The 12,942-nt window shown below is 40.1% G+C and overlaps 1 protein-coding gene across 2 annotated transcripts in view; it reads left to right on the top strand.

The window, feature by feature from the left end:
- ctnnal1 (catenin (cadherin-associated protein), alpha-like 1) overlaps positions 1-12,942 on the top strand; it is a 47,657-nt gene that overhangs the window by 15,974 nt on the left and 18,741 nt on the right. For both annotated transcript variants that reach the window (XM_069176238.1, XM_069176239.1), the window contains one exon: positions 11,306-11,495. In XM_069176238.1, the coding sequence (XP_069032339.1) occupies positions 11,306-11,495 (190 nt within the window). The remainder of the gene's footprint in view (positions 1-11,305; positions 11,496-12,942) is intronic.

The raw sequence follows: 12,942 nt of genomic DNA, 5'->3' as shown, positions 1-12,942 counted from the left end.
CTGACATTAACATAAAATGTATTTTTGTGGGCATGACTATAAATAATGTTCTTGTTCATCCAGAAATGTAAAATTAAAAGTTGAAGGTCACTGAAAATATATATAATGCACCATCCAGTCAGCCTCTGCAAAGCAAGTGGATATGACACAGAGGAGACGCTGTCACAGCACGAAAAGCTCGGTACATGTAGGTCTAAAGGCTGAGGTGAGCCACCGCCTCAGGGTGCTCTGTATCTGATGCTGACCCCAACAGTATATTCTGAGGCTGCATCACCAGGCATACACCAGAGAGGGGGCAGGTGAACATTTAAGACAGCCGGAGTGAGTTTGACCCAGCCGTTATGCTGTGCTCAAGGCACATCTCTCCTCCCCTTGGTTGACCCCCCCCCTGACTTTCTCTTTGTCTCTCTCTGTTTCTGTCTCTCTGTCTCCCTCCCACCTACTATCCAGAGAATTATGTGAGCAAGGAAGAATGAAAAGACGTATTGTGTTCTGCTGAAAGCAAGCTGGGTGCGTGCGTGCATGCATGTTTGTGTGTTTCAGTGGTTGTCTTTTCTCTCCTCTCCCACTATGCAACAATGCAGCCATCGTGGCCTTGGCAGGCCACTGTGCTCAGAGGAGCAAGGAACATGTTTGAACAGGCATTTATATTTACAATCCTTTCCATATGTCGGACTCCAATGTCACATGCAACACACACACGCACACACACACATATATCAGTTGTAGAATTTTTTTGCAAAGAAGTTGTTCATTAATTCATTTAAACAGCCACATTTTGTTTGGCTTGTGAATAATGTAGACAATGGAACTCAGCCTGGTGAAATTGCACTGTACATAACACACTACATCGCGGTATTGGCTAGGCATACATTTTTTAAATGCGCCCCAAGGCTGCGATACGATGTCAGCTAACATACTACAGCAGTGCATATGCTTTTTTGTGTGTGTAGCACACAAGTTGAGACACATGATGGCTCATGGTGAGAATAAAGGTCAAATTTCACAATGGTCCATCTTTGATCCTCAACATTTTTTTTAATTGCTTTCCAAAAGAGAAATGTGTCTCTGTGTTTTCTCTTCTTTAATATACAGACAGTAGTAATAGTACAGAAAGTACCGTTACTTTTTGTACTGGCCATATGCAACTGTAATGTCTTTCAGCACCTGAATAAAAAGCCTAAATGTCTATTCATAACGGACTCACTGTTGGCCATTCAGAGTCACTAAAAAGATATGTACGTCTATTGTGGGCAATTGTCCTTCCTGAGTAGTTGGTTATACGCACCTAGTTATTATTCATCAGCGATAACATTCCTCGCTGGTGTTTGTTGTAAATTCAATCTGCCTGTCCACATATTCAAATGTCAGCTCTGATTCCTGAGCCAAAGCTTGAAGGCCAAAGTGTGCCCTTTTCTCATACAACTCCAATGGGGTACAGTCTGATAGAAATCCAAACTCATTCGATTGCTACCCTTTATTCTGTTCAGGTTGTCTTTACCGTCCGTATGCCCTTCTTTCTGTTTGCCTGTCTCTGTATCTGCAAGCCTCATTACACCTCCCACTTCTCTCTGTCTGCCTCCATCAGTGTCCTTGCATGCTTGTCTGTCTCACTGGATGCGTATCTGTTGGAATACATAAGCGAATAGGCCAAGGTCCATGTCATGTGCTCATCTTCTGATTTGTAACTTTTGTCACTTGCTTTCCCACCCATCATGTTTACCATCTCTGTCCACTGGCTTGACTGTAATGAAAAAAGAAAACTGGCTCAGTGAGCTACACGCTCAGCAGCTCCCAGTGATTTGACAGGCAGTCCAAAACAAGACAAAAGCGTTGATGATATCGCGCCTGAAGGATAATAGCTTTCTACTCTTAGGGACACCTACTATTCACAATTCACAATTCACAATGAAATGAAATGCTCTATTTAAAGCGGTAAGTTTGCCATTTTTTAGCACTTTTTTGCTTTCTTGGTGAGATTTAGGTGACAAGATCAATATTGTCCATGTCAGTCCAGTAAATATACAGCTACAGCTAACAGCTGGTCAGCTTAGCTCACTATAAAGACTGGAACAAGCGGGGAAACAGATAGCTTGTCCAACAGAAACAAAATCCAGCTGCAACACCTCCAAAGACAATTTGCCTTTTTATAGAAGTTTATGTGCCAAATTGTTTCTTGGCCAAAACAAGTAACTTCCTGATATCTGCAAGAATTCAGGAAGTCACTGTTACTTCCCACAATTTAGAAATGTTCTTTTAAAATGACCTGTAGTTTCAAGAAACAGATCTTGTTCAACTAGCAAAATACCTCCTCCAGCAATTTTAAGTATGAATACTTCAGTGCCTGGGCAATAATTCTATTGCACAATCCATCCATCTGTTATCTATACCTGCTTTGAGCGAAGGCAGGGTATACCCTGCACAGGCCGTCAGTCCATCACAGGGCCAATATCATCATCTATTGAGTCAATTCAATGGTATTGCAATTATCGTCTTAAATAGAAATAATAATATGATTTACTGTTGTCATGTATAAATTAATTCAATTTGACCAGATTTTATGTGACAAAAACTAATATGCCATCTGACTGTCGGACAAGCATGAGTTGAACTCACGATGTCACTTTCACTTCGCACAAAACTATCACAGTGGACTGATGTCATTTAGAGAAAGTGTTTGGTTGGGTGCAGCTGTGTAAAGTCAAACTGACTGATCTGAGCTCAGTTAGTCTCAGAAAAAGATTAAAGGAGTATTATGTTGTAGCTTTCTGTTTGACCTCCACAGGTTCATTACAACAAGTACAGTTTGTCTATCTGTAAATATGTATTTTTTTCTTTCACTTTCTGTCCTTCTGTCTCTTTATCGCCTCTGCACTGACTAGGTAATCAGAATGTTATTTACATTCTTTAAACTCTTTTGTGTATGTCTAGTTTTGAGGAAATAACAACATACCACATTCCTTACCGCAGAACCGTCATTGGAGTGTCTCAGGTTTGACTTTTGAGGTTATTTGCTTCCTTAAGCAGCAGAATTCTTGAGATTCAGCCTTTTTGTTTTACTTTTCCTGGTTTTGGCATGGTGTCGATGCTTTTAGGGTTTTTCGAAACTGTACAAGAATATAAATTTACACTACAACTCCTCAGGGAGAAAGCACTGGAAGGCTTGTGTGACAGTATACAATGAAAATAGCTCTGCATATGCAATGTAATTCCTAAAGAATGCATGACTGGTCAAGACTGCATATGGATGTGGTTCAGCTGAGCTTCAATGTTAAATTGAACTGCAGCCATGTAGTTCTAATTTAACAAGGTACATCAGAAATATTTTCTGGTGTACATGGTGCATTCTGCTCCCATTAGCTGACTCTGTAACACTCCCCATTGTATCTGCAGGCAGCTGACACAGGATAAAATGAGTTATCCTTGTGTTTTGTTAGATGAGGGCATGGCCTATTGTTGCAGAATATTTCTGTTAATTGGCCACTGGACAGATGTGTTTTATTTATGGCTTTGTTTGACAATAACCAACTTCTGTTAAATCCATATTCATCTGGGCCAATTTCTTAGTTTGTTGTCAACATGCACATTGTGCACTTAAAATTAGGACTTTGAAGTGTATTAATTTCCATAGGGAATGAAAGGGCATGTGTTCCCTGAGTAATGCATTTTTGCAGTGTAAGAGTTGGATGGTGCAGCAGCTCTACTCTTTCATAGTTCTGCTGCTCTGCACACGTGCTTTACCCTAAAGGATGCAACTTAAACATTGCAAGCTGTTACTGTACTGTATCACGCTGTACTTCACTGCAGCAGCGAAGCTCTACGGACATACTTGAATCACTTACTGCACACAGAAGGCTGATAGAGAAGAGAACGATGAAGGTAGGAGAGAAAAAGACGGAGTGCAAAAGTCACAAGGGAGGGCATTCTGAGAAACCTTCAGTAAGTAAGGAATAAAGACGAGATAAAGTGCAATGTAGATGTGATATGTCCTTCTCTTTATTCTCATCCTCTCTTCACCTCTTTCCACCCATCTGCATCCCCTCTCCTCCTAACTCCCTAGTCTCTCTTTTCATCTCCTCATATTCTAGAGTCTGGCTGTTGACCAGCGCAAAATCGAACTTCTGTCTGCTTGCGGCCAATTTGGAAGGAATTTGCTCGCCCATTAAAGTGCATGTTCCGTGTGACTTTCATCCCTTTCCTCTTATGTTTTTTTTTTTTTCTCTCTCTCTCTCGGCATCCCCTGTGAACAGCCTGCCACGTCTCTACTTTCATCAATAAAAATACTTCGCTTTTTCAAGGGTACCACAGTTCAGTTTCAACGACAAAAATAAAGTCTGGAAACCTCCCGTAGAAATCCACATGGATAAGACAAACATTCACGTGTCCTTTTGGGTGCAGTTCCCCATCCAACAATGATCCCTTTGTGCTGTAATTGGCTGAAATGATACCTGGAAGTATTCTTTTTCCTGTTTAACAAAGAGATCCATATGCTGTAGAGTTTATGTATTGAGAGCCACACTCTGAGGTGTACACAAACAGAAAGCTACCATAAATGGAAACATTTTGTGATATCAATAAGGACAAACAAGAAAACTCACTTAGATGAAATAATACTGACAGTTTCATCTGATCAAGTAAACACGGTCGAGACGTTAAACCTCTCTTTTTGTTTCTCTCCGCCTCAGCTCCTTCTCCTCACACAAACTACTGCCCAATTATTTCTTGCCCATACAAAAAAAAAAAGGTTTAACTTGTGCATACAGCAGGACTGCAGCAAAGTAAATACTTTTCCTCTGCAAACACACAAACACTTGCTTACATAGGCAAAAAATGAACTATGTTGTCACTGTAAATGGATAGCCACTGTTCTCCTTCAATTTACATCCATGTATTCACACACATGCAAATCCATGACTTTGATTTGTAATGGCTGAATGAGGTCTGAGTTACTTAGTTATGTTTTTAATAAAAACATTCAATCTTTTTGCTTTAGACTGGCCTAGTATGGGGGGGGGGAACACAAATTTGCCTGTCCCATCAATTGTGAAGATTTTCTAGATTTAAGGTTTATCTAAATTGATTATCCGTCCAAATAATCCTGTTGTGTGAGGTGCTTACATACATAATCATAATGTTACAGACTGTATTGAAGTCCCCCATATTTCAAATCCTGCAGTGTGAAAGGAGCAGCTCGGGAATGTCGCAGTGAATTAGAGCAAGCTGGGAGTGTTACTACCACCGAAGTAATATTCATATTAAACAAAATCTACATGGCAGTGGAAGGTCAGAAAATGTATAAAAGTGATTACATTTGTGATTATCACAGCTTTCACTCTTCCCTCCACCTCAGTACAAACAACAGTAATGTTAGCTTGTAGCAGTAGCCACAAGAAACCCCATTTGACAGTATCAATAAAATGTTTATTTCCAACTCACCTCGGGGCGTGCGACAAAATGTATAAGTCATACTAATTTAGTTTTTTAAGCCATGACGTCAGCCACAGTTTTATTTTCTTTTAATTCGTTTGTCCGTGCAAACATACACGCGGAAACAGAAAGTGCACCTCCATGCTTGTTTTTCTCTGAAGTCGAGTTTGATCAAGCAAGGTTCTGCGAGATCTCTGGTCCCTTGAATCACCACTCAATTGTGCGGTCCAGCTTATGGACCTAATAGTGAGTTATGTTATGATTAAAATATCAAAGATCGGTTTTGTGATGCATGTTTACGTGCGTTCAATAAAAGCCCCAAGAGGCCCCAGGATCTGCTTGTCCACACTCACTCTTATCTCACTGGGTTTGTTTGAAAAGGATTCTTTGCAGATATTAAATTAAAAGATTGACACACGTTTGAAGAGGCTTTGAATTGATTTGTTTTGAGTGAAGTCGATTTTTATTCGCAAATTGCCCATTTATCTACACTTTTCTTTTTTCTTTTTTTTTTTTAACATTTTCACAAACTAGGGACAGTCACAGAGAAAGAATGACTGATAACTTTCTCCTAGCAATGCCATTCAGTGAAACTCAGCCAGTAGCCATGGGAGGCAGCCACAAATGTTTCCAGCTTTTGTTACCCGCTGATTTATAGTCAGTGACTGTGTCCTTGAGGTGTTAGTCTAGATTTCCTGCTAACCAGTGGGTGGACTCTGTTTGTGAATAGTGTTGCTCAGAGAAATGCTCAGTTGGTGTTGTTTTTTAATGGTCTTATAATTGACATCCTAATTATGCACAACAAAGAGATGAGAGATGAATGGTTGGGAATTGAGTTGAGTAAAAAAAAAAAAAAAAGGGGCTGGACAAGCTCTCTCTGCAGCCTTAATGTGAGTAAAATCTTAAAAAGAGATTATATAAAGACCTGTATGTGTAAGAGCAGAGCTCCCATTGCTCATAAAAGTCCAAAGATACAACATTTAGTTTTTCTTCTCAAATCAGAAAAGTCAGATTTTGATCAATTCCAAATGGTGATGTAACAGAGTGAAAGGGACAAATGAGCTACTTCATATATCACCATGTACGTTCTAACTTGGCTCCACACAGTCATTGAATTAGATGGAACATTAAGCTGTTTTTTCCCCAACAACAAAGCCCTCTGTATTCAAGCCAGGACAGCACAGGGGACTCACCCAGACCAGGAGGGACTCGGTTCTTTTTAGATTGTAGAGGCATGAGTTTTCCCTGTCAATAAACAAATCTGTTGTCGAGTTTTGACTTTGCATCTAAAGCAACGTTTGTGCTCATTTAACAGATTTCATACTCGTCTGTGGGATTTCGGAGACTTTGGGCCCGATGCAGCTCGTTTGGTAGCGCTCATTGGCAGTCAAGCGTTGTCGTAATGCACCCGAGCACAGCAGGCTGGCCGAGTGAAGGGTGTGTGGTAAACAGACAAAAGAAGACCCAACCGAGAAGAGACATTTTTAATGAATAGACACGCAAAGTAAACTCGTAACCTGTGGCCTGAAGGCAGTCTCAATGATTGAACAGCTATATATAAGGAGTAAGAGCTCAATATTTTATTTGCGCTGACATTTATAAAGTTTGCCTTTTTTTCAGAAACTGTTTTTGGAGTGTTCTCAAACACAGATATGTTTACATTACATTGTTTGTCTCACACGTATGTGCTGAATGAATTTCCTTACTCATGAAACATTTGTGAAGCCAGTTTTGCAATTCTTTAAACCAGTGGTTCTCAGCTGGTCCCGCCTCAGGACCCACATTTTTCTTCTGTAATTAAGTCAAATTTTGAGCCACTTAAATTTATTTTACTTCAGCTACTGGAGTCATCTTTGAAAGTAGTCAACAGGTTTATCTTTATTAGCGAAGTATTTAATTTCATCTGGTGTTTCTTCTTTTTTTTTTGGGCTCCATGCAGAATGTGCTGCTCACAACAAACTGAAGTTTTGGTCAGTCTTCATCTTCTGCCTCATTATATGCACATTCCTGCTTTTGTTTGTGTAGTACTGCCACCACTGTTGCAGCAGGAATGTACGACGTGTTGGGTAGCAGTGTTTGCATCTTTGTGTGCATGCGCTATACAAACAAAGTGAGGCCTTCTCATAAAAACATTACTTCACAGTGCTGCTAGTGGTCAAATGGAATAGTTTTGCAAGCTATCAAAAAATACTGTTTTTGTCAAGAAACTTTCATATTTACTTAAATTTTTCAATCAATACCCAGCCCCTTCAAAGATATTCTGAACATAAAATACTTTTTTTCCCCCCGAGATTCTGAAGTGTTTAACTGACAAATGTACAAGGAATGTACACTTTTTCCCCCCTCTCTCTCTGTACAATGAAAATGATACAAGTTCCTTTGATACATACACAAACACAAAGACCTCTTCTCTGCGATGGCACTGTATCAATATTATGCCTTCTCCACCCTGTTCTCTTCCTGTTTGCACAGCCCTGTAAATGTACCCACCTAATCCCTAATGGTGGAAATCCCAGGCAGTGGCTGTTCTCTGCTCCCTCGTCGTAACTCGCAGGGACTTTTTCTAGCTATTTGTCTTTCACAGACCCACCATGTTAAACTTGTTAAACTAACTTTACCAACTTCAGCTGCTGGAGTTTAGAAGAAGTTCTTTCACACAGTAAGATGTGTAGTCAGCAGTCTTTTGATGTCACTTTTGACCCTGCTTTGTTTCCATCCTGTCTATTTCAAACAGTTTTTTTCCCCTCACTTTCCTTCCACTCCTCTCTCTGTAGTCCTCACTGCTCTCGCTCACCGGTTAGCTTCCTCTCTCATGCCCTCACCTCCCTTTGACACTTGTTTCTGGGTTGGGGCCAGCCTCAGTGATAGTGTCACCACTTGCTGGTACAAGCCCTCTGGGAAAACACGCATGCCTTTTTATGCATTCAGACTTGCATGCATGGCCACACCATGCACAGTTGAACATTTCCGACATCAGAAACATACTTTACATCACAAATGCATTAATGTTGTATAACGCGAGCTCCACCCAATGTTTAACAACAGTCTGCTCATAATGTAGGCCTGAATCATGTGTCACAGTGACCTAATTTCTTCTGTTAGGCTGCATAATGTCCAGCCAGCCGGCGTCAATGTTTTCTAAAGAGTATCCTACTCTGTGAGGATGAGTCAGTGCAAAACACTGGGCTCGAAGGACAAGAAGCTCGAAGACTGAGATAATAAAGGCAGAGTGATACATTTAGTGACGGACCAGAATAAGGGCTTCATGAGCACTTCAGGGTCATGATCTCGCTACAGAACACTATTCTGTTAGAGAATGGAGAGCAAGAAAGGAAGCAGTTTGACAAGTTACAGCTTCTTTCAGAAAATTGGAGAAATGTGGTGATGCTATTGGAGTGCTAGTGACAGAGGAGGACTTGTAGAAAGAGAACAAGACAGTAACAGTGTAAAGCAAGTTTATTTAAACTATGTTTGTGCTATTGAAGCAACTTCTCATCAGAGCAGCCATTGCAGCTCATCATGTCATACTGATATAAACACACACTGTTACAAATCCAGTCTTTCATTATGCTTTGAAGCACCTTCATTTGGCTAAGGCACATATAGGTCAGAGTAAAAACAGATGTTCTACTTTTATTTGGTGAACTCTTGAGAAGTTTTCCAATACTTTTTGAATTTTAATTACCATTTATTGTGCCAACATTTCAAAGGTACCATACTGCCACGATACATAGTTTGTATGCAGAGCAAATTTTATGAAACACCTTTAGCACTTAAACACGTCAGAATCACTTTTTGCAACTCTGTAATGCTTGAGGAAACTGTCAGAGGGTGATGCATGATGTACACTTTAAATGTGGGACCTGTCTCACAGGATAGCAAGTTTGCTGACTCTGTCTAATTTAGACTCAGAGTAAGGAGGCACTGGTCAGAGGTTTGAAAAAAAAAGAGACTGCCTTAAGTCTGCCTTTGATAGTCACGTATAGGGCTGGATCAGAACCAGATAATAAATAGACACCAGTGTTTTAGTTTGGTTTATGCTAAATGAGGGCAGTTTGCTTGGTGACAAGTTGGCCTCTTTCTTTTTTTCTGCTATTATATTATATATTATTACCTCAAATATATCTAAACACATCTCAAAGAATTTCTTCAGATTCTTTTGTGGGTAAAAGGCGACAGCCCGGTGTGTTACATTCCTGTGTCAGAATGCTGCTTGTTCAAACAGCCATATGAGCTCGGCGGAGCCAGCATGTGCTCTGAAGCCCACAAAGACTTTACTGTAAAAGATTCCCCACTTAGACCACCTGCAGCTGTGGACCAATTAAAATCACCACCCACCACTTCCTGACCCAAATGGTTTGGCGCACACAGCTCCACTCACAGCCACAATGATAACAGCTGGAGAGAGTGGAAGCAATCAATAAAATAATTGATGGTAATTGGCTCTACCCATTCATAATTGATACCCTCAATTACCACTAAAAGGACCCACCTGAGTTTCATATGTGTGCTTTTTCTCTGTGCCCAGCAGTGTCATGTATATGTCACACAAAACATGCATGCACTTTCACATTTTATGAAATATGGTGTGAGTGATATTGGGCAATGTGTGTGTGTGTGTGTGTGTGTGTGTGTGTGTGTGTGTGTGTGTGTGTGTGTCTCCGTGTGTGTGTCTCCGTGTGTGTGTGTGTCCATGTCCCATATTAGACACTCATTGTACGTAAACGTCATGCTGAATTCCAAAATCTCTACCCAGAGCTGAACTAGCAAAAAGAGTGCATGATCCATACTCAGAATACTCTCTTATTGAAGATTCTATTCAGATATAATCACAGCATACGTTTTCTGTTGAACAAGATGTTATAATTCTAGTTTGTCAATGTGCAACTTGCAAAATGTCTTCCCATCCGCCTGGTTTAAATGTTCAATATAGGCATAGAGGGGTCAATAGAAAATCATGATTTATTAATCAATTAATCAAAAAAGTCATCAGATTATTCAATACTAAAAATATCTAGTTGGCATCCTGCATTGCTTGTGTATATAGTCAAAGGGAAATGGTTCCCAAACTTCTCAAATCATGTACCCTTATGTATCAAACCAAATTTCCTAAATACCACCTCCCACTGCAGATATTAACAGTTTATTTAATCAAATAAAATTCACAGATTTAACCATGCAGTGATTCAGAAGGGTCGAATAACAACAAGGGTACTGTTTCAAAACAAAAGAATACATTTTTATCTCTTGCTAGAAATAGTGCCACTTGGCAGTCCAGCTGCCGACTCTGACTCTTCTCTAGAGTTTTCACTTGCCTCTTCACTGTTTTTTTTTTTTTTAACCTTGTATCCATTTCATTCTGCTTGCTTAAATCAACCACCCAGGAGTCAGAATCAAACTGTGCTAAGCTAATGTTAGCATAATGGTTTGTCACACGATGTCACGACACCCTCTGTGTCTAAACACTGGCAAATTTTGTTTCTGCAGTATTTCAATAAAAACAGCACATTTCTACACCATTATAATATGATGTGCAATTGTATTAACTTGTCTGTAGTAACATTAAATTAACTGAAAATTCTTTTGACTGGGACCATTTGGCTTCAGGATGGCTCTTGTGTGTACCACCAGTTGTACACAAACCACAGTCTGGGAATTGTTAGTCTCGGGCATTTTTGACCTCTTTTTGGGGGAAATACTTACAGACCACTACTACAGAAATTGCAGTGAATTGTGCTATTTATTCATTCATTCAACAGGTGGGCAATTTTTACATTGAGAAACCATTTTATGGGGCCACTCAAGAGTTACACTGAATCTGTTTTCTGACAAAAAATGTGCTGCTTTCCCTTTTTCCCTTCTCCACACTCTTCTGCAGATCACCACTCTAATCAACCACAAAGACAAGCCAAAGAAGTCTGAACACACCCTGGCAGCCATACACAGGGTGGGACAGGCAGTGAGCGTGGCAGTGGGACGTTTTGTTGCCGTCGGGGAGGCCATTGCCACAGAGAACCAAGAGCTGAAGGATGAGATGGGGCAAGCCTGCTTTGAGGCGCGCAGAGCAGGTAGGCATCTTTTGACAGGACGTCATTAGTATTTGACATTTTGCTGAATTGCTGCACTTAAACTTAACACTGTCAAGTGTTTCTCTTTTGTAGGGGTCAGGGGTGGCACTTACTTCTCTGTGTTGAAAAACTATGTGAGGGTCCTTCATCCTAAAGGCGTCTTTATAGTGGATACTGTTTCTTCCTGTCTTGGTCCTGGCTTAATGATGTTGAGGGTGTACTGAGCTGGTCAGCCAATAAGCTGTTGGCTCATTAGTGTTTTGTTAAGACAAACTGTGACAGATTGATAAAGCATCAAGTGTCACCTTCAGGCTTCACAGTGTTATCAAATTTGAGCACATTTCAATTAGTCGGGACAGCCTAGCTATCAAACAGTATTACACCAGAGGACCTCCAGAGTGCTCTAAAGACATTGTTGTTATTAAATTGGAAATAAAGGCTGAAAAAAGTGCTGCTGTGCCCAATAGTGCAGTGTGGAGGTAGGGAATAAATGTCTCTGTTTGGGCTTGGAAAGCACTGTTAGAGGGCTATTGGGAACTTTATGCATCAGGCTGTTGGTGAGATTGAAGAAGTTGTAATTGTCTAGATATTCACGGCCTCATAGATTGCTTCTTTGTTGTGAAGATCAATTTTCTCAATAAGTCAGTACCCCTAATTTTTTTTTTGCAGGGTCTGGAGTGGCCGGTTGGCTGGGCCTTTCTGTCCGAGGCTACATTTCTGCCTTTTCCTACATGTTGCATACTAGGTGGCAGACCTGACTTGCCCCGGATTTGGTTATAACAGTGCCTGATATAAGCTATTACATATTCTAGTAAAATATGATGAATAAAATTAATATTGAGATTAACCAAGGAGACTAGTAAATTTCAGATTGTATCAATGAAATGCTCCCACTGAATCTAATAAAACACTGATGACTCAAAACGTTAAAAAAAAAAATGACAAACCTCAGATCGTTGATCATCATTGATGAATCTCTCAGAGAAGATTACATTGTATTTAAACAGCAGGAAAATCCTTACAATGTCTGGTACAACGAGGTGCATGTAATTCTCAGCGGGCTCGCAGAACTCATCATGATACCTGTCATGATACCTGCATATCAACTCTGGACAACAGAAAGGGGCAGAGCGTCTGTTTTAAACTTAATTAATCACTGAACATAAAAATAATCAGCTTGAGTCTCTTACCATCTTGTCATTATTAGACCATTGACCCAGTATTTTTTGTCAGTGTCTCTCACTTTGGGTTTATTGTGTTGCCAATATCCGCTGCTCTGCAACATGTGCTGTAATTCCATGTGGTCATTTGTTGAGGGAGAGATTTTGAGCACTTGTTTTGATCTATCTGATGTCCCGATTGAAAATACAGCAGAATCATTGTCATTTAAAAATAAAATAGAGGCTTGAATGGACAGTAATAAAATAAAAAAGTAATAAGATTACAA

The sequence above is a fragment of the Embiotoca jacksoni genome, unplaced genomic scaffold (genome assembly GCF_022577435.1).
Source record: "Embiotoca jacksoni isolate LCO1_2020_lvr unplaced genomic scaffold, fEmbJac1.0.p SCAF_7, whole genome shotgun sequence".
Classification (NCBI taxonomy): domain Eukaryota; kingdom Metazoa; phylum Chordata; class Actinopteri; family Embiotocidae; genus Embiotoca; species Embiotoca jacksoni.
This window is presented reverse-complemented; position numbering and strand designations above follow the sequence as displayed.